The sequence below is a fragment of the Daucus carota genome, chromosome 7 (genome assembly GCF_001625215.2).
Source record: "Daucus carota subsp. sativus chromosome 7, DH1 v3.0, whole genome shotgun sequence".
Classification (NCBI taxonomy): Eukaryota; Viridiplantae; Streptophyta; class Magnoliopsida; order Apiales; family Apiaceae; genus Daucus; species Daucus carota.
The window spans coordinates 1,413,725-1,434,949 of NC_030387.2; the positions used below are offsets into that span (position 1 = coordinate 1,413,725).

Here is a 21,225-nt window from a genome sequence, read left to right on the forward strand (position 1 = left end):
GGACACGCATTTTGAGACTCCAAAAAATTTCAAAAATTATTTTATTTTATTTTTTCTGAATAAAATTTAATGTTGGTTTTTTTTTTCTTAAAAAAACGTTGGACTTTTTTTGTCACTAACGTTATGTTTTGATTTGATTATTAACAATATGTTATTTTTTTTAGCATTATAAAAATATAGTGGTAGTCTGCAATATTATGGTGATATGATATGTGTTCATAACATTATATACAGTCATCTTATGACCCTTAGCTAGTTTACCTTGAAGTATGAGAGTTTAACAGGCATTTTAAGAACCTAAAAAATTTAGTTTTATGAATTATTTTAAGACTCCACAAATATATAGTATCACTTACTTTTTATAGTTCTTTACCACTACTTGTCACGTATTTTAAGGTTCCCACTTTTTATAAATATAGTTCCATAAATTAATTTTGAGATTTCCTTTCTGAGTAAAAAAATCTGTACTCTCGTCCTCTAAGATAAACTACCTATGACACATATGGAGTACTACATATAAAGATATAGACACAGACCACTATTATATTGCAGACTACCGAAAAATAGATTTCCGAAAAATATCGTTTAGATGGTCGGAAAATTTAAATAAAAGACTGATTTTAATTAAATATAATAAAATTTCCCAAAATGCCTCTTCAAAAGTTAACGATAACGGCAGAAGATAATGGAAAGGATGCAAAGTGTCTACGGGTTAAAAGTAAGGGGCTGCATAGTGTTTATTCCAAAACTATTAGGTGCAATGTGCAACATGCTGAAATCAAAGGGGTGCCAAATGCAATTAACTCTAAAAAGAATAACATAATGTTAATAATCAAATCCGAACCTAACGTTAGTGACAAAAAAAAAAATCGAACCTAATATTAGTGGCAAAAAAGAAAAAAATTATAGTTCAGTGGTAGATTTCTAAACAAATAATAAGTTAGGTGGCAAAAAAATCTATTTTCCCGTCAGCAAAAAGTCGCGCCTAAAACGCAAAAAATAAAAAAAAAATCACAAAGCCGGACCTCCAAAACAATACAAAGAGAATAGAAAAATATTCGGGTCCATCTAAAGATCGACCACAGAGACTAAATGTAGGCCCCAGCCCAGGACCTAAAAGCCCACCTGTCAGGCCAAAGACGCTTAGCACTATATAAACAAGAGAAAGAAAAGCTTGTTCTGGGGTTGGAAGATTGAAGACTAAAAGAGCATATAGATACATAAAGGTTGTGAGCATCAACACCCTTACTGGATTTTTTTTTTAAGACTGCTGATCTTTATTTGATCTTTATACATGTATGTGTGTTTGCATATGTTACTCTTCTGTATGCACAGGGTTTTGATTTTAATATTCTTATTTTTTTTTTCCAGAAAACATGTTTTATGATGCTGACTCTGTTTTTTTTTTCTTTATCTGCATATTGTTACATAGATGTAGGCTGCTAATGATTTTGCTGTTGTTATTCCAAATTTTCAAATTAGGGTTTTGATTTTAATATTCTTATTTTTTTTTTTCAGAGAACATGTCGTCTTCTGATGACGAGTCTTCAAAAGGAGTTGTCTTTGCACTCAGGCGATTTGAAGCCTTCAGGTCAATGAGGGTACACACTCAAAGAGCACGCCAAGCAAAAGCCGAGAGTATTGAGAAGAAAAAAAGGATGCCGCCTATTCTTATGAAGCTGTGCCCTAGTACGATTGACCCAAATGAAGATTGTTTTGCAATGTAAGTAGTACAATAAATATATTTCAAGTAATTTCGTATTGATTTTCGTGTATATTTGATATTTATTTGCTATTTTTTCTTCAATTTTTCTTTTTTAGGACTCTTGATGTTAGTCCTAAATTCGGATCTTCCGGCGTCATCCCATGCCCACCCCCACCCCCGTACCTGCCCACCGACATGCCCACCCCTAGGAATCCCAGTTTCTTCGATCCAATGCTTTGTCTCAACATCAGGTCCGATGATTTCAGCGAAGCTTTAGTCTTTTACATAGAGGCCTTTGGGGCTGAGGACCAGTCTGATAGCACCGAAGCTATACTCAAGATCGGTGCACAAAAATTTGTCATATTTAGCACCTTACACAACTACTTGACTCCGTAAGTTATCTCTCTGCAACTTATTAAGTGTTCTCCCTTTTTTTGAATTTCACGCGTGTTGTACTTGACCTTTTTTTTATTTTTTGAATTGATATACATGATAATAAATTTAATCTACATGATAATAAATTTTAGCATGATGAACTATAATTAGAATGCGATTACTTGTAAAAGTTGTTTATTGTAAAAGACAACAATATTTGATCGGATCACTGAGAGATACATCATACATGTATTGTTATAGTGATTTGTGAGAGTCGCTATTTGCATTTCTAAATAGTGATAATAAAGTTTAGTTTTATAGTCACTTAGCATTGATCATCTCTTCGTTGATTTCTTCGCAGAGATGGAGCTCTTTTCTCTCTCTCTACCGATGATGTTGATAGTGTTGTCGACAAGGCTCTTATGGAGGGTGCTACTTTGTTGGGAAAACCTGTGCAGGTGTATAGCAAATGTCAGGTCTGGTGCAAATTGGTCAAAATATATGATCCGAGTGGTAATCTATGGATCATCCACTCCAGGAAGTTATGTTCAACTTGTCTGCAATCCTTTGTGTTGGTGATATAGTTATTATCACGCCAAAAATTTTTTGTAAACAGCAATATTTTTTGATTTTTCTTTCTAGTTATGTCTAGATTGAGAAATGACTTGTGAAATATGAACTATCATGTTTCCATCTTGTAAAACTTTTAACAACTTAATTTGTGACTACCATTATTAGTGGTAAATTATCATATGATTTGCTCTGCTTTTTATTTTTATTGTTTTTGCAATATTAGAAAATGTTATTGCAAAAGGAAATACCTATAAGAGTAAGAGGGGCATTAACCAATAAATCTCAGAAAGCTCTACCCTCGAAGAGCTTAAAGAGGTATGTTTTGTGGCGGATGAATTCTGCTAAATATTTGACTATGTGTGGTTATCTTGCCACAAAATGCAACTTAAATTATCCAAGAAGTGGGTAATTATGAATCCCTACAGAGGAGCCTACATATTGACATCTAACAAGGATTTATCTTCACAAACTTATAGAGCTACTCAGGAATTTTTAGATGTTCCTAACATCAGATACGCATAACATGTTTTGTTTTATGGTTAACTCTTCTGGCTACATCACTTTAATCTTATCTCTACTCGTGGCAGGTTAATGAGGGAACAATTTCTGTCTAAAAATTTCGAGGCCCTTATTGTCATCAGGGGATTGATTGTGCAGAAAACAAAGTTAATAAGTGATTGTAGTCAACAGAGAGAACACGCGCCGATTCAAGTTGTTTTAGTAGAAATTATAGAAGAATTTTAGTACGTTTTAAACCTGAGATTTTAAGTTAGTGATGGTATTGGTATACACTAAGAGCATCTCTAAGAGATTAGCTATAATTTTGAGGAATATGGTACAAAACGTCACTGAGTTCTAGGCTTTCCCTTAGGACCCCCCTTTCATTACCCATTCACCCCTTTCATTACCCATTCTAGGGCCGAGCAAACGGTCGGTTCGGTCCAGAGTAGCCATACACATCAGTTTTAGTATTATTCGTGTTCGTTTATTAACAAATACAAATACAAATTCAAATCTTAAAAAATATTCGCTTCATTAACAAATACAAATTCGAATAGATAAAAATTCGTATTCGCTTAATTATTCGGAAAGTATATATATATATATTGTTATATATTATATAAAAAAATATTATATTTCTTATTTAATAAGATTATGGATTATTTTGGGACCAGATATTAAATTAAAACAGCCCAGTCCATATATATAAAAGGTTGAGCCATTGAAAGTTCTGTTGTATGATCTTGGAATTAATTAAGGGGTATTACACTTTACATTTTGGTTGTAATTTGAATTTTATTTTCTTTGAATTGGATTATTATAGTCTGTATAATTAGTACTTTATAGTTTGCTTGAATTGGTGAAGTATGAGAGTTTATAATTTTTGTCACGGGCTAGCACTTCAGTTATTTAGTTTCATTTTGTTTTAAATGAGTACCTTAAATGAATACGAATAGTTCGTGAATCTAACTGAATCCGAATACGAAAACAAATAATTATTCGGATGATAAACGAATACAAATCCGAATATATGTATTTAAACCGAATACAAACATGAAAATTAAAATATTCATTTTGAATTCGTTTCGTTAACAGCCCTACTTGGGCTGCCCACATATAAAACTAAAAAATCTACTGAACGAATACTGCCCTTAACGTAATTAAGTTATATCATAAAATCGATACGAATGATATTCATAAATAGATTTTACTGAACCCGATAATTTTAGATTTGGATTTGATTTTTAGACACCGAATGAATTTAGATTTTGATATTAAGTATTTCGTATCGAAATCTAATCCAAAATTCAAATTCATTCCGAATCCAATTTTAAATTGAAACCCGAAAAAAAAACCCAAATGATATATTATATATTATTTATAATTTTTTGGGCCAACATATATATATATATATATATATATATATATATATATATATATGCTTACTCCACTAGAAACTAATATATATATATATATAGACACACACACACACACACACACACACAAATAATCAAACACAAACCACAAAAATAAAATCTAAAATGAAAACCAAGAGAAACCATATTTAAATGACCTCACCCACCCCTATGCCATCTGTCATAACCCGGACTTTTTAAAGATTATTCTGATATTATGTTTCAGAATAAGAGTAATAAAGCTTATATTCATTTTATTTGAGTCTGATAAGTTTTTTTTAATATTTTAAGGTTCACTTTCGGGTTTTAAAATAATTTATTTATATTTGAAATTTAATTAATTTTAACTTTTTTAAAAAAAATATTCAAAACGCAACGTTAAGTTGAGTTTAGCATGTAAAACACGACTTAAAGTTGCGTTTATTCTTTAAACGTGTTATTTTAAGTAACATTTTAGATTATTAAAAAAATATACTCCACACCCTGAACGCGCCTTTAAGTTACGTTTTAGCTTAAAACGTGATTTCAACCAACATCACTTTGAGAATCACAGTCAACATGAGACGCAACCACGTTTTGAGCTTGATGCACGAAGTCACGTTTTATGCTTTACTAGTAAGTTAAGATTGCCCAACGCAAAGTGAAGTGACGTGTGAGACGCAACCACGTTTTGAGCTTGATGCACTAAGTCACGGTTTATGCTTTACTAGTAAGTCCAGATAGCCTAACGCAAAGCGAAGCGACGTTTTGGAGTGATATCGTGGGCCATTTATCCGGACCGATTCTATTAAACCTTGTGCTATTCAGGGCCGTCACCCTATTTCGTCACTGTCTATTTTTTTTTATAATTTACCCAGTGTTTAATTTTTTTAAAATAATATATATGTGAAATTGTAGTTTTTAATTATATAACCACTCTCCTCGTTTAATACTCGTTTTATTAATGATAAACTAAATAATATTAGTCTAATCTCACTACATAAAATAACATGATATATTTAGGTAACTACTCCCTCCGTCCCACCCATTTCTTATCGAATGGGTTGGGCACGGAGGTTAAGAAATATGTATAAAGTAGTGGAAAAGAGGAAGAAAAGTGGGTAAAGTGGTGGGACCCATTGATTTTTAAATTTAGAAAAACTATTATTTTAAATTTTTTCAATTAATGAATCATTTTGTATTTAAAATTGAAAATTTAATCAATTTGTAGATAATCCATTTGAATATTAATACAACATCATATTATTCAGATAAATATTCAAATTTAAAATTTCGCTAAATAAAATAACTCCATCCAAATATTTATACAATATCATAATATTCAAAAAAGCTTAAATTTTCATTAAATAAAATATATTATGACTTAAGACTTATGAGCGGTAATCACCAAAAAGGAGTTGCCAACACCAAACAAAGTAGATACACAAATTTGTATGCATCACCCTCACACATGACACAATCCACCCAATTTCTACTCTCTCATCTGTCACTCTTGTTCCAATCTACTGTAATTCACATGAATTACACCACCCCTTTACCAAAATCTAAGTAAATGTTGAGAAATACAGCTACCCAATTATAGATACAATCAATATATGCATACATGTCTTCACTCAAACCCCTTTCACCTCAAGAATGGGAGTCTCTCATTGATGATTACCAGACCAACTCTACTCAGCGTCTCCAGAAATGGGCCAGTTTGAACTACACTGGAATCTCTCTCCTTGACCTCTCTCTCTCGTCCCTCTCCCGGAAAGATTTCAGTCTCTCTGTGAAACTCAATCTCATTGTGTTCATTGAGGAGTACTTGCAATCTTGCTTTGAAGAAGATCAAGAATCTGAGGCTTGTTCGTTGGGACTGACCCGTCTTGTCGATTCGCTTCGTGGGGTTGTACAAGCTCCGATTGATGGTGTTTCAGTGACCCTTTTGCTCAAAGAACAGTTCTTGGTTTGTGTTACTTCTGTTTTTGTGAGTTGTGTGATTGGGATTGATGGGAATTTAGGTGGGCAGTTTGTTAAGCAGTTGGAGGGGTTGATTGAGCTTTTGTTTAGTGTGATTAATAGGCCTAATCACGGGGTTGATAGGCAGACAAGAGCTGTGGGTTGTGAGTGTTTGAGGGAGCTGGAGAGAGCTTGTCCGTGTTTGTTGGCTCAAGTTGCGGGGAATTTGTGGAGTTTGTGTCAGAGTGAGAGGACTCATGCTGCACAAAGTTATGTTCTTTTGCTTGCTCAGGTATTGTAATTTACAGGATTCACTGAAAAGATAGTCTAGATTTATTTTGTTACTAGTGAATATTGGTTTGTACCAAGAAATGTGGTTGGCCGATGATGATGATAATATGTTTCGATTTACTCTATGTTTTATCTTGTAGTCGGTGTATAATTTGATAGTGTCTGTATGCCATTTTGTTGTAGGAATGTGATTTATTGAAATTTAGAGTTTGCCTTGTGCATTCATTTCTTTTATATTCATATTAAAGTTATGAGTAGTTGCAGTATTTTTTGACTTGGAATTTTATAACTACAGGTGATCCATGGCGTTGTTGTATCAGGTGCAAATGTTTCTATTGTTAATAGTTCAATGCCTTTAGTACCTTATAACGTTCCGGAGTTTTTAATTAATGATGGTGGGTTGGGTAAAGAATTTTCAGATTCAAATTATAAGGAGTTTAGGAGAGTAATGGCCTTTTTGCTTGAATGGCCACAGTATATGACTCCATTTGGGTTGTTGGAGTTCATGACTTTGATAATGACTTTGGCAGCAGTGTTGGAATTGCAAACTTCGTTGTTGAAGGTGCAATTCTCAGGACTGATCTACACGTATGATCCCTTGTTATGTCATACTTTTTTAGGGATGTATTCTCGATTTTTAGATGCTTTTGATGGGCAAGAAAATGAGATTGCTAATCGCCTAGTGCTAATATCAAGAGAAGCTCAACATTCTTTGGTTTTTCGGTTGCTTGCGCTACACTGGTTACAAGGTGTTATTGAATTAGTGTCGAGTAAAGAAGTCGGGAAGAAGAAAATTGTTGTCAAAATGAGTTTGAGCTTCTACCCATCTGTATTTGATCCACTAGCTCTAAAATCCTTAAAGCTTGACTTGCTTGCTTATAGCTCAATTTTACTTGATACTGACAGATCGAAAGTAATGATAAATATGAAAGGTGAACTTGGTTTGGACTCAAGCAATGTGGTGAGTTTATTCAAGGATGGTCTTGTATCAGTATCCAGTTTCAATTGGTTACCCCCATGGAGCACTGAAACTGCAGTGGCGTTCCGTGCTTTCCATAAGTTTTTGATCGGTGCCTCCTTACATTATGATACAGATTCTTCCTCTGCTAAAGTTCCGAAAGACTCCACCATCTTCCACACTGTACAGGTACTTGCATACAGTCCATCTAATACATCTTATCTGTACACACTTGTTTTTATCTATTTTCATAAATGTGTGTAAAGTGTAAATGTGTGTCTTGTATAAGTAACAAATAACTGCTAATGGAGTAATAAAAACCTGAAAAATATTAATACAACAATCAGAAACAGAATATTAATTTGTCTGAAACAGTATATACGGAATAAGGGTGTAAGAAAAAACTAAAAAATAGACGTTTCATCGAATAGCTAAAAACATCGACAAGTTCAGTTGTCATCTGCCTTAGTTTGCATACCAGCCTTTTGATAGTCAGGACTCGCTCAGCAATATACTTTCCAAGCCAATTCAATATGTTCTCCGCTGCTCATTTAGTATACAAGAACATTTGTGTATGTGTTTCAGGATGTTCGACAATAAGTAGTGGTAATTTAATATTCTTACATTAGACTTTAGTAATCTGTCGTGCTTATGATCTTATGTCCCTTACTCTGCGATGTTGGGGTTGGGCTGAGACTATTTTTGTTTGCGCAGAACATGCTTGTGGAGATGGCATTGGAGTTTCAGGGATTGGTTCCAGTTATAGTTGCTTTTATTGACAGGTTATTAGCCTGTTATAAGCACAGGTGGTTGGGCGAGCATCTGCTTCAGACTTTTGATAAAAGTTTGGTTTCAAAGCTCAAGGTAGACTATAGATTGGTATCTTACTTCCCATTATTTGACAGAATTGCTGGGACTGATACGGTCCCACCAGGTGGAATAATAGAGCTCTTTGCCAAATTGATGATGTTTCTTGTTGAGAAACATGGTCCAGACACAGGGTTGAAGTCCTGGTCTCAGGGGAGTAAAGTTCTTGGAATGTGTCGAACTATGCTGTTACACCATCATAGCTCTAGACTGTTTCTTGGACTATCCCGTCTCCTGGCTTTCATTTCCCTATATTTTCCTGACTTGGAGGTTCGTGACAGTGCCAGGTAAATTTTTTTATGTTTTTGCTTCGCTGGATATTTCTTTTCGTTTTATTTCATACTCGTAAAAGGCACAATTTAAAATTTATTTATGATGTATATGTTATAAGGTTTTTATTACAAGAGAGAAGTAGTTGACGTTATCTACTATAAGTCGAGCTAGTTAGAACTTTACGTGAAAATCACTTTTGCTTATTTAAATTTTCCGACTCAAGCTTCTAAAAAAGGCGACTCTGCTGGGATAGTTGCTGTAATTAGACCGTACTTTGTATTTCACGTCCCATACTTGTCTAGTTAAGTTTTGTTGGTGGTTAGGGGTTAGTTGTTTCTGAGATATTAAAACATATTTAGTAAGTCTCAAAAATTTCATTATGTTAAGAAATAGATGGGAAGTGCTCTAGTGGAACCCAAGGGTCAAATCCCTTGGGGGTTTTCTTCTTCTCTTTTGCTGCTCTCGTCATAAAGATTGTATTTTAGCTTCAAGAAGCCATTGCCCTATTGTATATTATTGTCCAAGCAAACTTACTTTAGGCATCCTATATAGTTTAGTGTTCATTACATCCACTTGTTGTGTTCACTTGGATGGAATGAAATGGATTGAAAGTTGTACTCTTATATGGGGGAGATTGGGGAAAATGTTTATAATTTCTATTCTTTCGTGTTTCTTCCATTCCATTCCAAACTATTCAAACTACAATTATATCGCCACGTGTTCGGGAAGGAATGCTCCATTCCATTTCTTTACCACTTTCCCTTCAATCTTTATCATAGAAAATTTAGACGTCCTCATGTTCATTCACTATTCTCTCATACATCCTACTTTCTCCATAATATATGTTTATAATTTTTCATTCCATTCCTTCCCCATTCCATTCTCACCAAGTGCACACTGAAAACAAATTTATTGAGTCATACAGTTTTGCCACTAACTAACAAAGATAAAAGCATTATTTTTATTTATTGAGATTTTGAAAGTCATAACCAGTGCAGAGTTGGAATCTAGAAAGTGTTCTACAAAAGAATGAATAGAAGCTGTTTTAGTGGGGTGGTTGCATAGACAAATGAGTGTAAAAAAGGAGTGTAGAAATGCAAAATATATTAAGAGCCTTTTTTATGACAATTTACAGGATATACCTGCGGTTGCTGATCTGTGTACCAGGAAAAAGGCTTAGGCACATACTGAACTTTGGGGACCGAGTTCCAGGTATTTCACCATTCAGTGATCAGGCACCTCAAATTTTGCATGATCCTAAGAAGTCTAAAACCATTTCTTCCTACATCCACCTGGAACGAGTATTTCCGTTGTTGGTCAAGCAGTCTTGGTCCCTGTCTTTGCCAACTCTAAGCTTTGGTAGTGGAAAACCTTCTTATATTGAAAGCATTCAAGACAGTGAACCTCCACCTGAGCAAACAGAAGTTGATTCCCAAAATCTGTCAGAAACGGAAAGAGTATATCACCCACAGGAACCGCTGCGCGTGATGGATTCTAAGGTTTCAGAGATTGTTGGAATACTGAGGCAGCACTTTTTGTCTATACCGGATTACAGACACATGGCAGGGCTCAAAATTAGGATATTGTGTACTTTACGATTTGAATCAGAGCCTTTTGCTCGTACATGGGGTGTCAATGTGCCTGCTAATGGGTTTAATGAAGAAGACTCCCTTCCAGCGATATATGCAACTGTTCTCATATTTTCTTCTTCAGCACCATATGGAATTGTTCCATCATATCACATACCTTTCCTTCTTGGTGAACCTTCTAGGAATGCGTCTCCTGTGGGTCAAGCTGGTTCTCAAGAGATCATCCCTATCGAGGATAAATCTCAAGAAGAAATTAGGTTCAAAGCTTCTGTAACAATAGAATTGGAACCACGGGAACCAGTACCTGGTATGATTGACGTTTCCATTGAATCAAATACAGAAAATGGACAGATCATCCGTGGTCAGCTTCAAAGTATTACTGTAGGTATTGAAGACATGTTCCTTAAAGCTATTATTCCAGAGGAAGTCAAGGGACATGCAGTATCTGATTATTACTTTGCCTTGTTTAGTGCGCTGTGGGAAGCATGTGGCACTTCTGCAAGCACTGGACGGGAGACATTCTCTCTAAAGGGAGGCAAAGGGGTCACAGCAATCAGTGGGACCCGATCTGTCAAGTTGCTTGAAGTTCCTGCACAGCTTGTAATTGAAGCTGTGGAGCGGCATTTGGCGCCTTTTGTTGTGAGTATAATTGGAGGACCCCTTGTAAGTATCGTAAAAGACGGGGGAATCATAAGTGATATTTTCTGGAAAGATGTTGATTCAGATTCTTCTGCTGATGTTACTACCTCAGGCACAAATATGGATAGTGGCCCCCTATATCTCAAGTACACTGAAGACGAAGATGACAGAGGAGGTCACATCAATGTCAATAAGAAAAACATGGGTTGCTTTCTTATTTTGATATTCCTTCCTCCAAGGTTCCATCTCCTTTTCCAGATGGAAGTGACAGATGTTGCTACACTGGTTCGTATAAGAACTGATCACTGGCCGTGCCTAGCGTATATAGATGATTACCTGGAAGCACTGTTCTCTGCTCAAAGATAGTTCCATTCAAATTCTCTCCGGTGACAATCAAATTTTACTCCTATTTTCTATCATCTTGCATTGCTTCCTGCAAAGGGAGTGGCAATTTTTGACACTCATTCATGACTACAGTGTATTACCTTTCGAACATCAAGACTATCACTCCCAATTCTTGGAGTGCAACAGAATAATTCCATTCTCCGGGCATCTTTTATACGCTCAGGTGAGTGATTAAATGTCTGTAATTTAAAAAGGCAGTGTAATTCTTTTATTGCGAGTCCCAGATATGAATGCCTTATAGTCATATTCTTCTTTTGAACATGCATTTATCAAGGGATGATAACATTGTAGTATCAAGGGATGATAACATTGTAGTATTGTACTACACTTGATTGTATCATTTCATTGCATACTAGTTATGAGTATCGGCCTTGGCAAGGGTAAACCGCAAACATGTATTAGGCAGGAATTGTGACAGAACATGCATTTACGACCTCCTGTTTTATGTGCATTTTGAAATTCCGAGAAAAATCCGGGTTGAGAAAGAAGATTGTTGCAGTCGAAGTGTACAACAAAAGCTGCAAAAAAGACAGCCGCAATACTACTGGAAAGTACAGTTTCAATATTGCCCATACGTAACCCTTTGTATAGACGTTGGGGCGGGCGGACGCTAAGATGGAATAGACCCGCCAATATGCCCGATGTACCTGCTGCAATATGATGAGAAGCTATTCCTCCCGGAACAAAAGGATCAAAACCTTCCACGCCCCACGCTGGATTTACGGATTGTACTTTTCCCGTTAGTCCATAAGGATCGGACACCCATATTCCAGGACCATACAAGCCTGTTACATGAAATGCACCAAAACCAAAGCAAGCTAACCCCGCGAGAAATAAATGAATTCCAAAGATCTTGGGCAAATCTAAAGAAGGTTTTCCTGTACGTTCATCACAAAAGATTGCTAGATCCCAATACGTCCAGTGCCAGATAGCTGCCAAGAAGCACAAGCCAGAAAACACAATATGTGGCCGGACTTGCATGACCTCCAACGAATGAAATGCGAGTTTGGTATTTGATGGGTGATTTCTAACAAATGAAAACAGGCGTACAAGTCTCTCTACAAGTCAAGAACATGCTACGAAGTGGCAGTAGGGGCTGACGCATGATCAAGTTGCGAGGAAGATTGCTAGGCTAGTGTTGAAGTTCATTGCTCATAGTGCTAGAAAAAGTTTTTGAGTTCGGCAACTGCAAGGGCAGAGGCTTCATCCGAACCGATCCGATCCGGCCCGAGAAGCGGAAAAGTATTGTAGTAAATTTGCTGTACGATTGGTTAATTATTTCTAAATATTCACCAAATCCGTTATATCGTCATTTCATAAAATTCAAAAATATCCGATCATATTTTAAAGCCAAACCAATTTTTGTCGATCAATTTTATCCGAAATTCGATGCCAAATTCGAACTCTTAACCTTAAATAAAATTTGTAACAAGGGTGTCCACTGTTTTGAAGTTCTACCAACCATCAATAGTCAAAACAATACTTCTATAACTTAGTGGTCAGATTACTCACACGTGCAAATTCAAATGACCACTTTGTAATTTCTCATAGTCGACTTGAAAATAGAAAGTTGATAGATATTTTTCATACAAAGAAAAATAAAAATACACCATACCAACCCAAAGCAGCCAACTCGCAGCCATGTGCAGAGTAGATTATCCACGTTGGCCTCTATATAAAAAAGTCTCATTTTTTATCGTTCATATTTAAAATTCATAACACCCCACCACTTTTTCTTGGATTTGAACATTTAAGAAAGACTTGTGTTCATTCATTTAAGCTGTATCATCTGTCTCTTTCTCAACAATTCAGGTTGTTTCTTGGATACCCTTTAAGCTTTTTTACTTGTTGGGCTTCTATATAGCACATGAACATATGTTTTGTTTGGTGCTGATGAATGGTTTAATGTTGTTTATTGGTACTTTTAAGCTGAATCTTGATGCCCCTTTTTTGAAATTTGGATATTGGGTGTGTAATTTTTGGTATATGATTGTTTAAATGAATTTGCAAGCAAGTTCTAGCAGCTGTGATTTTTCACAGAGGGTTTGGGTGTCTTCACCTAAATGCCCATGTGAAAAAAGGCTTAAATTTTCTCCATTACATGGGTTTTCTAGGAGGATGAAATTGTGTATGACCCATAAGGGGAAAAGATGTGTTCTTGAGGCGTGTATGAGTTCTGATGGTGGAAATAGTAATTTAGATTTTGCTGATTCAGCTACTAGGGTTGCTAAAAGTTTTGTGGCTAATAGATTGTCAAATGAATTGGATGAGAGAAATGTTGCTTCTGATGGTGGAAATAGTGATTTGGGTTCTGGTAATTCAGCTACTAAGGTTGCTAAAAGTTTTGTGGCTAATAGATTGTCAAATGAAATGGATGAGAGAAATGTTTCTTCTGATGGTGAATATAGTAATTTAGGTTCTGCTAATTCAGCTACTAGGGTTGCTAAAAGTTTTGTGGCTAATAGATTGTCAAATGAATTGGATGAGAGAAATGTGTCTCGAGATTCTGGTTCGATGGGGGCTTCTAAATTTGTTAGCTTTGAAGAGGATCCTATTGTAGATAAGCTGAGGACACAACTAGGAGTTCTGCACCCAATTCCGTCTCCTCCAGTTAACAAGAACATTGTTGGGTTGTTTGTGTTCTTTTTCTTTGTTGGGGTTGTTTTCGATAAGTTTTGGACATCAAGGAAGATGAAAGTATCGAGCAATGATGGGAATGCTGGTAATAGGCCACAGGTTCCTACAAGCTTCTCTTCGTTTCTCGAAAAGGATTTGCAGAGGAAAGAGTCAGTGGAATGGGTTAACATGGTTCTTGAAAAGTTGTGGAAGGTTTATAAGCCAGGGCTTGAGAGTTGGCTTACTGGATTGCTTCAGCCAGTCATTGATGATTTAGAGAAACCTGATTATGTGGAGAGGGTTGAAATAAAGCAGTTATCTTTAGGAGATGAGCCTATATCGGTTAGGAATGTCGAACGCAGAACTTCAAGGCGTCTTAATGATTTGCAGTAAGTATTTTGTTTAAGTTCTACTGATGTCTTTTAATAAGCTTGTTTTTTCTTCCTTTCTTCTTTAAAAGTATGCTTCTTCTTATTTACTGTCTTCAACCTTATGACATTTAATTAAGTTTGCTGTTAGTTTTTGTTTAAGATGACTAGGGATAACTAAAGAGTACCCCAGTTCCCAAACTTAGTAGCTAGTATTTATGTTGGTTGTAGTGTTCTTCCATAAGACCAGGGTCTTATTACATGCACTTCAAAGTTTAAACATACTAAAAAAATATCCACTACAATGCAAACAACATTCAAGAAGCTACATGGCGTGAGAGGAAAACAATGACATTTCTATTAATTGTGAAACATGTCTTCTTTCTTCCTCATATCCTAGAAGATCATCTTACTTTACCCTTATAAGCTATGAGGAGTGGATGAGAAGACACAAATCAACTCTCCTTTCAATATGAAGGAACTATATCTGTGACAACAATAGCAACATCCTTGATAAATGAAAAAGAAAAACAGTGGATAAAAGATCTGACGAGATGAACAAAACTCTGGCCCTCTTTGGTTCATATGAAGTGATCATAGCTTGTACTTTTCATTTTCTGCCACACTAGTACAGCTTCGAAAGACATTTTTACTTAATCATATTGTTGGTTGTTAACCTGTGTATTATTCTCTATTCCTAAATTTTAATTCTTTCATATAGTAATTTAGTACTCTAGTTTTGGCATTATGTGGTTCATAATTTTGACTGAAAATGCAGCTGCATGTTTGTGCTTCTTGTATGGTTTGAACCTTCATTCTTTCCAAGTAGGTGGAGGGTTTCTCAAGAATTATAAGTCTTCACATAAAGCTTTATAGCGCCATATATGGCACGTTGTTTGATTTATGTACTTTATTCTGTTATCTATTATGCTACAATTGAATCTTATAAAGCAGCAAACGTATCTTATTATCGTTGTTTTTTATTGTTTTTATAAAGGTACCAGATAGGCATTCGTTACACTGGTGGTGCCCGCATGTTGCTAATGCTGTCCCTCAAATTTGGAATAGTTCCCATTGTTTTGCCAGTCGGTATTCGAGATTTTGATATTGACGGGGAGCTTTGGGTCAAACTGAAATTAATTCCATCCGAGCCTTGGGTGGGAGCTGTTCAGTGGGCCTTTGTGTCACTTCCAAAGATAAAGTTTGTGCTGTCTCCATTTCGTTTGTTCAATTTAATGGGTATGTCACGGCCTTATATCAATGGAAATTATATATTCTTGTACCAACTGACCTGTTTCTGACAAGCATTAGTACTCTAAATCCCTTAATTAAATCTGCTTGGATAGAGACTGAATTTTGTCGATTTTAAACCAGCTTGATGACAGTGTTACCTTTTTTTTGCAGAATGCTTTAAGCACTCTAATTTCTATAGAGGATCTGGATAACCATGGTTCATATTGTATTAAAAGAAGGGATTGAATTGCATTTTTAGGCTAAGAAAAAGGAGAGAAAGCTTAAGAGTGCTTTGCACATGACCACTTTAGTCTCTGTATCTAGCTAGGGAAGATAACACATTTGCTCTATATATCTAGGTTTATCCTGATCCTCTATACTAATGTTTCTGAACTCGGTTTCCTCATGATTCGTGTCGATGTCCAAAACCTAATATCTAGGATTGTGGGATATATGCCAAAACACATGATGAAAAATCTGTAATTTGCTTGAAGGTTTACTGACTACTATAACTGAGAGTCATGCTTCTGGTCTCCCGTCCTACTGTAACTACTGTACTCTGTAAGGAAGTATGTCCAGTGCTTTGGTCTCCACTACTATTAGAGATTTTGTACAAGGCAAAAAATCACAATTTAGTAAAGAGTTATAGCTTCTAAAGTTTACCAATCCTATTTACAACTGAGATACTTTTTGGATGGTTACTAGATGCAATTTTAAGCAATCATAATGTAGTGTTCTAGTATGCCTATTTATTTTCTTGATTATTTAAGATCTTGAATTTTTTACTAATACTTCTTTTTTCATGCCTTCTTTTATTACTTCAGGAATTCCAGTTCTTTCAATGTAAGTAAAATTATATTTCTCTACCTCTTAGAGAACTGTCTATTGATCTTGTTGGCACATCTAATATCCATATTACTCATTCTCAGTGCAATACAGCTACAAAATTTTATAGTTCAACTAATTTTCTTATTTAATTTAAGATTTTAATCTAAAACTTGCATCTTGCAAAAACAAACCCATGAAATGAAGGATGCTGTCATTAGCACCTGATGTTAATAAGCATCTAAAGAGTACAAAATCTCTTCCTTAAGTTGGTGTAAAGTTTGTCAAACAAAATCTAGGGACTCGCACCATATTTTTAATTATTTTGTAGGTGCTTGCTCTTTTGTGTAAGGCACATATGTGATCTTCCTCTCTTCTCTAATTGATCATATGTACTTGTCAATCCAAAAGCAAGCATCGCAGGAGTTACACATATAAAATATGATTAGTTACATATTAGTCTCACAAGTGATTATGGTATTATTAGTGCTTGTTCCTGTGATGTTTTTGCTGTTAAACTTTATTCAATGGAAATGACTGGTTCCTTACAGGTTTCTGACTAAGCTTCTGACTGAGGATTTGCCAAGTTTATTTGTTCGTCCAAAGAAGATCATTTTAGATTTATTGAAGGGAAAAGCCGTTGGTCCCGCTCCAACTGATTTTAAGTCTGGAGAAATGCAAGAAGGCAACAAAGATTTTGTAGGAGAGCTCGCGGTGACCCTTGTAGATGCTAGAAAACTCTCCTATGTTTTCCTCGGTACCATTTGCTTCTCCTTTTGATGTATTTTACTTTTAAATATTGAAACAACTTCCCATTATATTCTTTGATCTGCATTAGTTCTTGCCGCTATTTTATGTAATAATTCATCTTTGATATGCCAAATGCTAATCAGGGACACTTTGGAAGAAACTTATGTCTTGTCTTGTTACTATTATTATGTAATAGATTTGTTTCTGTATCAGGAAAGACTGATCCATATGTTACTCTAAAATTGGGGGATCAAGCAATGCATAGTAAAAAGAACAGTCAAACAACTGTTATCGGTCCTCCTGGTGAGCCAATTTGGAATCAGGTAAAATTTTTTGTCATGTAGACCTGATGTATTGTTAACGTCTGGTATTCAGTTTCACCTTGCACTAACAAACCCATACATTTTGGCAGGACTTTTCAATGCTGGTTGCAAACCCACTAAAACAAAAATTGTATATACAAGTAATAGACTCCCTGGGTTTTACAGATCTGACTATTGGTACAGGAGAGGTAAACTACTACTCTCCTGAATATGAAGCAGATGGCATTACTCAGCATGATGTATAATGTAATGATTTTCGTTGAGAGATAAATTTTTAACTTGAAAAAATGTGTACTGTATGTCACTCATGGACTAAGAATGAAGCTGTAAACTTCTAATCTTGAATTGGTTTAGCGTGGAGTTCACTTTTTTTAAGAGAGGTTGTAAATGGTACCATTGATAGAATTTTTAACTATTGCTGCTTGTATAAACTATAATGCATGTACAAGCATGAAGGAGCCTCCATTTCCTTTATGTAGATCTATTAAATAAAGCCACGGCCGGCCCGTAGTTATAATAATGACACTAAAATTAGACTCACATCATCCTAACTCTCATTTCAACATTCTGATGTTCACTGTTAACTGATAACCTTGAATAGCCACCTTCATAATTCTTATATCAGGTTGATCTGACATCTCTTGAAGACACTGTGCCAACAGATAGGATTGTGGCCTTGCAAGGTGGGTGGGGGTTGTTCAGGAATGTATCAGCTGGAGAAATCTTGCTTAGATTGACATATAAAGCATATGTTGAGGATGAAGAAGATGAAATGATTGGGAAAAGATCAACAGATACCGATGTATCAGATGACGAATTATCAGAATCTGATGAATCTAGTGCTACATATGTGCAGCCAAAAAAGAATTTGCCTAATGGGACAGAAACATTCATGGATGTGTTGGCAGCTTTAATTGTAAGCGAAGATTTTCAAGGAATTGTAGCATCTGAAACAGTAAATACAGAATCTTCAGACAATGTCACGAGCAATTTATCAGCATCAAGACCGAGTGGTCCTGAAGTTGAACCAGCATCAAGATCCGATGGTCCTGAAGTTCAATCAGCACCATCAAATTCTGGTAGTGACTCTGAAGGTTTTAGAGGTAGTATACTTTGTTCTAGACACTTTTCATATATGTACTCTTTTTTAAAAAGGACATGTGAAAAGTCCCTTATCCTAGTTGACTTCTCTTTGATAAGGATTTTTCATGTGTAGGCTCTGCTTTATTTTGGCTTTCCGTGATCACAAGTATCTCAGTGCTTATCGCTTTGAATATGGATCATTCTAGCTTATTCAATCCTTAATACTTGCACAACCTTTGAAGAATTGGATACATTCTCAAACAAGTAAGTCCGGGAAAACCTCTGTCGCTTCATTTCTGATTTAGAATCACCATGTACTTAATAGTATCGTCTTAGTGCATTAACGGTATTCCCAGTTTTCATATTTTTTCTGCACTTGGCTTGCTAAAAATTATAATTTTGTGTTTTTCCCACTACAAGGTACCCCCCCCCCCCCCCCCCCCTCTGTTGATTACTGGAAACTTGTTAGAGTAAATCCAATAGCAAGAAATAAGTTTGAGTTAAATCCTTTGTTGCATCCTTGTATAGTTGTATTCCGTTGAGTGAAATAGTTTAGGTTGTATTGCCTACGTTATAATTGGTCATCCACTTTGCAATCTATACTCCCTCTCATTGAGTAGTATACGTATGGGGAGTGGTACGAATGTGAAGAAAAAGTGTAATTTAGTGAAGAAAAGTGGGTGAAGTGGTGGACCAATTAATATTCACTTTATTAAATGGGCGTAGTGTGGGTAAAGTGGTGGGACCAACTAATATTTAATATATAAAGTGGGTGTAGTTAAAATTTTATATTATAAAATTTTACTATTTTTGGAATATATACAATTGAGTGGACGCCCCAAAAAGGAAATTGTATAGAAATGAATGGGACGGAAGGAGTGTCTTATTGAGAGAATGAATAAAAACCATCTATTTATGTCTTTCAAGTGATTTGATGTTTTGCTCATAGCTTTTGAGGTTTGCTGCTAAGCATAACTTCTTTAGACTTTAAAGCCAACTGCACATTTAATCTGACACTCTTCGTAATTAAGAATATTAGAGTAGAATAACTTTTCAAGTGCTTAATATTAGTCAAAACATTTTTCACTATTGACCCGTATACTTGCCTCAAAATTTCATTTCTTTTTTTCCATGAACAAATTGCATATATTATCTTTACACTTTTTATATGTTCGCGTATGACCACATTGTCATTTTAATTGGTGATTCTACATTGCTTTGGTCACCTTCATTTTTTATCTCTGGTTGACAACCTCCTGTTCTAATGCTTAGTAGTTGAAGTTTCTTGGCAGGTTCGGCAATATCTTGCAGATCGCGAGGACCAGAGCATCTGATCAAATAGATACTTTTTATTGAAAAAAATCTACAGAGTAGACACAGTATTCCTTCTGCACAGCACTTGAACCCAAGGTGATACGGTGACGAGTCTTTCCCCAGGAAGCAAACCAGAATTTTAGAATAGTTTGCACTCGTATATATTAGTTCTCAGGCATAGTCTTTTACACACAGGTATCATTTTTTTTTTTTTTGGTTTTACATATACCTTGCTTCGTTTTGGAGGGGAGAAGGCAAAAGGGGTAGGAAAGATAGGTAATCAAAATCTGTAACAATACCCTAATTCCCTTGTGGGAGAAATCCTTGATACCAGAGGACAACAATTCAGAATACAGACATGAAAACATTTGCTCTCTTGAAAAGTTATCGTAAAGGGAGATTAAACTCCGAGGCCATATTTGTTTGAAAGGATTATAATCCCAAAATTAAGATACATAGAATAATAATCCAGGGATTATAATTCCTCCAAACAAACATGGCCCACGAGGATTATTGCCAGGTGAATATTTTTTAGATTATTGATCAAATATACTTTTTGCACGACTATGAGCAATATTGCTGCAGTTTACATTCATGAAAACATATATACAGTATCGGTTTTTCTATGGTGTGTCCATGGGCACATGCTAAGCGCGGAAAATTTTGTGCTTGGATCATTTTGATTGGCTCCTATCTCATGATAATGGTGGATCCCCCTGCAAATACATCAATCGCACCAATCAAAATCTCCTAAATACAAAAATTTCCGCGCTTAGCATGTGCTCATGGCACACACTAGCCAGACCAATACAGTATAAGCTATTCAAGTGGATCTGAGCATTTATTATAATGTATGATGTTTCTTGTCAAGATGGTGGCCTGGTGCTTTGATTTCATGAATAGTTGTCGATCAGTACAACACAGACCCTCTGACTTGATATTGTCATATAAATACCACCATCTCAGAACTGAGATTCACATTTCCTCTTGTTTAATTTTCGGGTCCAAAAGTCCATCCGCGTTTTAAACATTCATTTTTTTTTCTCAGCGGAAAAAACCGGCAAACAGTTTTTTGTCAATAATCAATTGAAAGAAACCATCTCCAAATATATTAAAAAAAATACGTAAATCTTATTTCGAGCCGCATAACTTATTTCGAGCACAACCTGAATCTTGCCAAC

General features: G+C 35.5%; 3 protein-coding genes across 6 annotated transcripts; all 3 read left to right on the forward strand.

Annotated features, from left to right (window-relative positions):
* Positions 1–1,070: 1,070 nt before the first annotated feature.
* On the forward strand, positions 1,071–2,858 carry LOC108195639 (uncharacterized). Of its 2 annotated transcripts, none has more exons than XM_017362619.2 (4): positions 1,071–1,226; positions 1,519–1,723; positions 1,822–2,097; positions 2,442–2,858. In XM_017362619.2, the coding sequence occupies exons 2-4, from the start codon at positions 1,524–1,526 to the stop codon at positions 2,662–2,664; spliced, it is 699 nt and encodes a 232-aa protein (XP_017218108.1). In that variant the 5' UTR covers positions 1,071–1,226; positions 1,519–1,523; the 3' UTR covers positions 2,665–2,858. The 2 variants fall into 2 exon arrangements, with proteins under 2 accessions (XP_017218108.1, XP_063937697.1); XM_064081627.1 differs by having other exon boundaries at positions 1,197–1,296.
* Positions 2,859–5,970: 3,112 nt separating this feature from the next.
* Positions 5,971–12,480, forward strand: LOC108196691 (uncharacterized). The gene is made up of 4 exons (XM_017364091.2): positions 5,971–6,802; positions 7,097–7,948; positions 8,474–8,913; positions 10,035–12,480. Exons 1-4 carry the CDS (start codon positions 6,173–6,175, stop codon positions 11,491–11,493), a joined length of 3,381 nt encoding a protein of 1,126 aa, XP_017219580.1. The 5' UTR covers positions 5,971–6,172; the 3' UTR covers positions 11,494–12,480.
* A 700-nt stretch (positions 12,481–13,180) lies between these two features.
* On the forward strand, positions 13,181–20,606 carry LOC108193146 (uncharacterized). 3 transcript variants are annotated; one of them, XM_017359672.2, is made up of 9 exons: positions 13,181–14,537; positions 15,514–15,755; positions 16,574–16,592; positions 17,126–17,331; positions 17,538–17,647; positions 17,737–17,835; positions 18,273–18,750; positions 18,864–18,994; positions 20,006–20,606. In XM_017359672.2, exons 1-8 carry the CDS (start codon positions 13,531–13,533, stop codon positions 18,950–18,952), a joined length of 2,250 nt encoding a protein of 749 aa, XP_017215161.1. In that variant the 5' UTR covers positions 13,181–13,530; the 3' UTR covers positions 18,953–18,994; positions 20,006–20,606. The 3 variants fall into 3 exon arrangements, with proteins under 3 accessions (XP_017215161.1, XP_017215160.1, XP_017215163.1); XM_017359671.2 differs by having other exon boundaries at positions 20,012–20,606; XM_017359674.2 differs by having other exon boundaries at positions 20,023–20,606.
* Positions 20,607–21,225: the final 619 nt, after the last annotated feature.

What these genes read in the sequence shown, in the direction of transcription:
- LOC108193146 (XM_017359672.2), top strand. Translation starts at nt 13,531, where the DNA reads ATGAATTTGCAAGCAAGTTCTAGCAGCTGTGATTTTTCACAGAGGGTT. An exon ending in TGACTATTGGTACAGGAGAG is followed by an intron (nt 17,836 to 18,272) that starts GTAAACTACTAC and finishes TTCTTATATCAG; the next exon opens with GTTGATCTGACATCTCTTGA. An exon ending in TGACTCTGAAGGTTTTAGAG is followed by an intron (nt 18,751 to 18,863) that starts GTAGTATACTTT and finishes TTTCATGTGTAG; the next exon opens with GCTCTGCTTTATTTTGGCTT.
- LOC108196691 (XM_017364091.2), top strand. Translation starts at nt 6,173, where the DNA reads ATGTCTTCACTCAAACCCCTTTCACCTCAAGAATGGGAGTCTCTCATT. An exon ending in ATGTTCTTTTGCTTGCTCAG is followed by an intron (nt 6,803 to 7,096) that starts GTATTGTAATTT and finishes TTATAACTACAG; the next exon opens with GTGATCCATGGCGTTGTTGT. An exon ending in CCATCTTCCACACTGTACAG is followed by an intron (nt 7,949 to 8,473) that starts GTACTTGCATAC and finishes TTGTTTGCGCAG; the next exon opens with AACATGCTTGTGGAGATGGC.
- LOC108195639 (XM_017362619.2), top strand. Translation starts at nt 1,524, where the DNA reads ATGTCGTCTTCTGATGACGAGTCTTCAAAAGGAGTTGTCTTTGCACTC. An exon ending in AATGAAGATTGTTTTGCAAT is followed by an intron (nt 1,724 to 1,821) that starts GTAAGTAGTACA and finishes TTTCTTTTTTAG; the next exon opens with GACTCTTGATGTTAGTCCTA. An exon ending in TTACACAACTACTTGACTCC is followed by an intron (nt 2,098 to 2,441) that starts GTAAGTTATCTC and finishes ATTTCTTCGCAG; the next exon opens with AGATGGAGCTCTTTTCTCTC.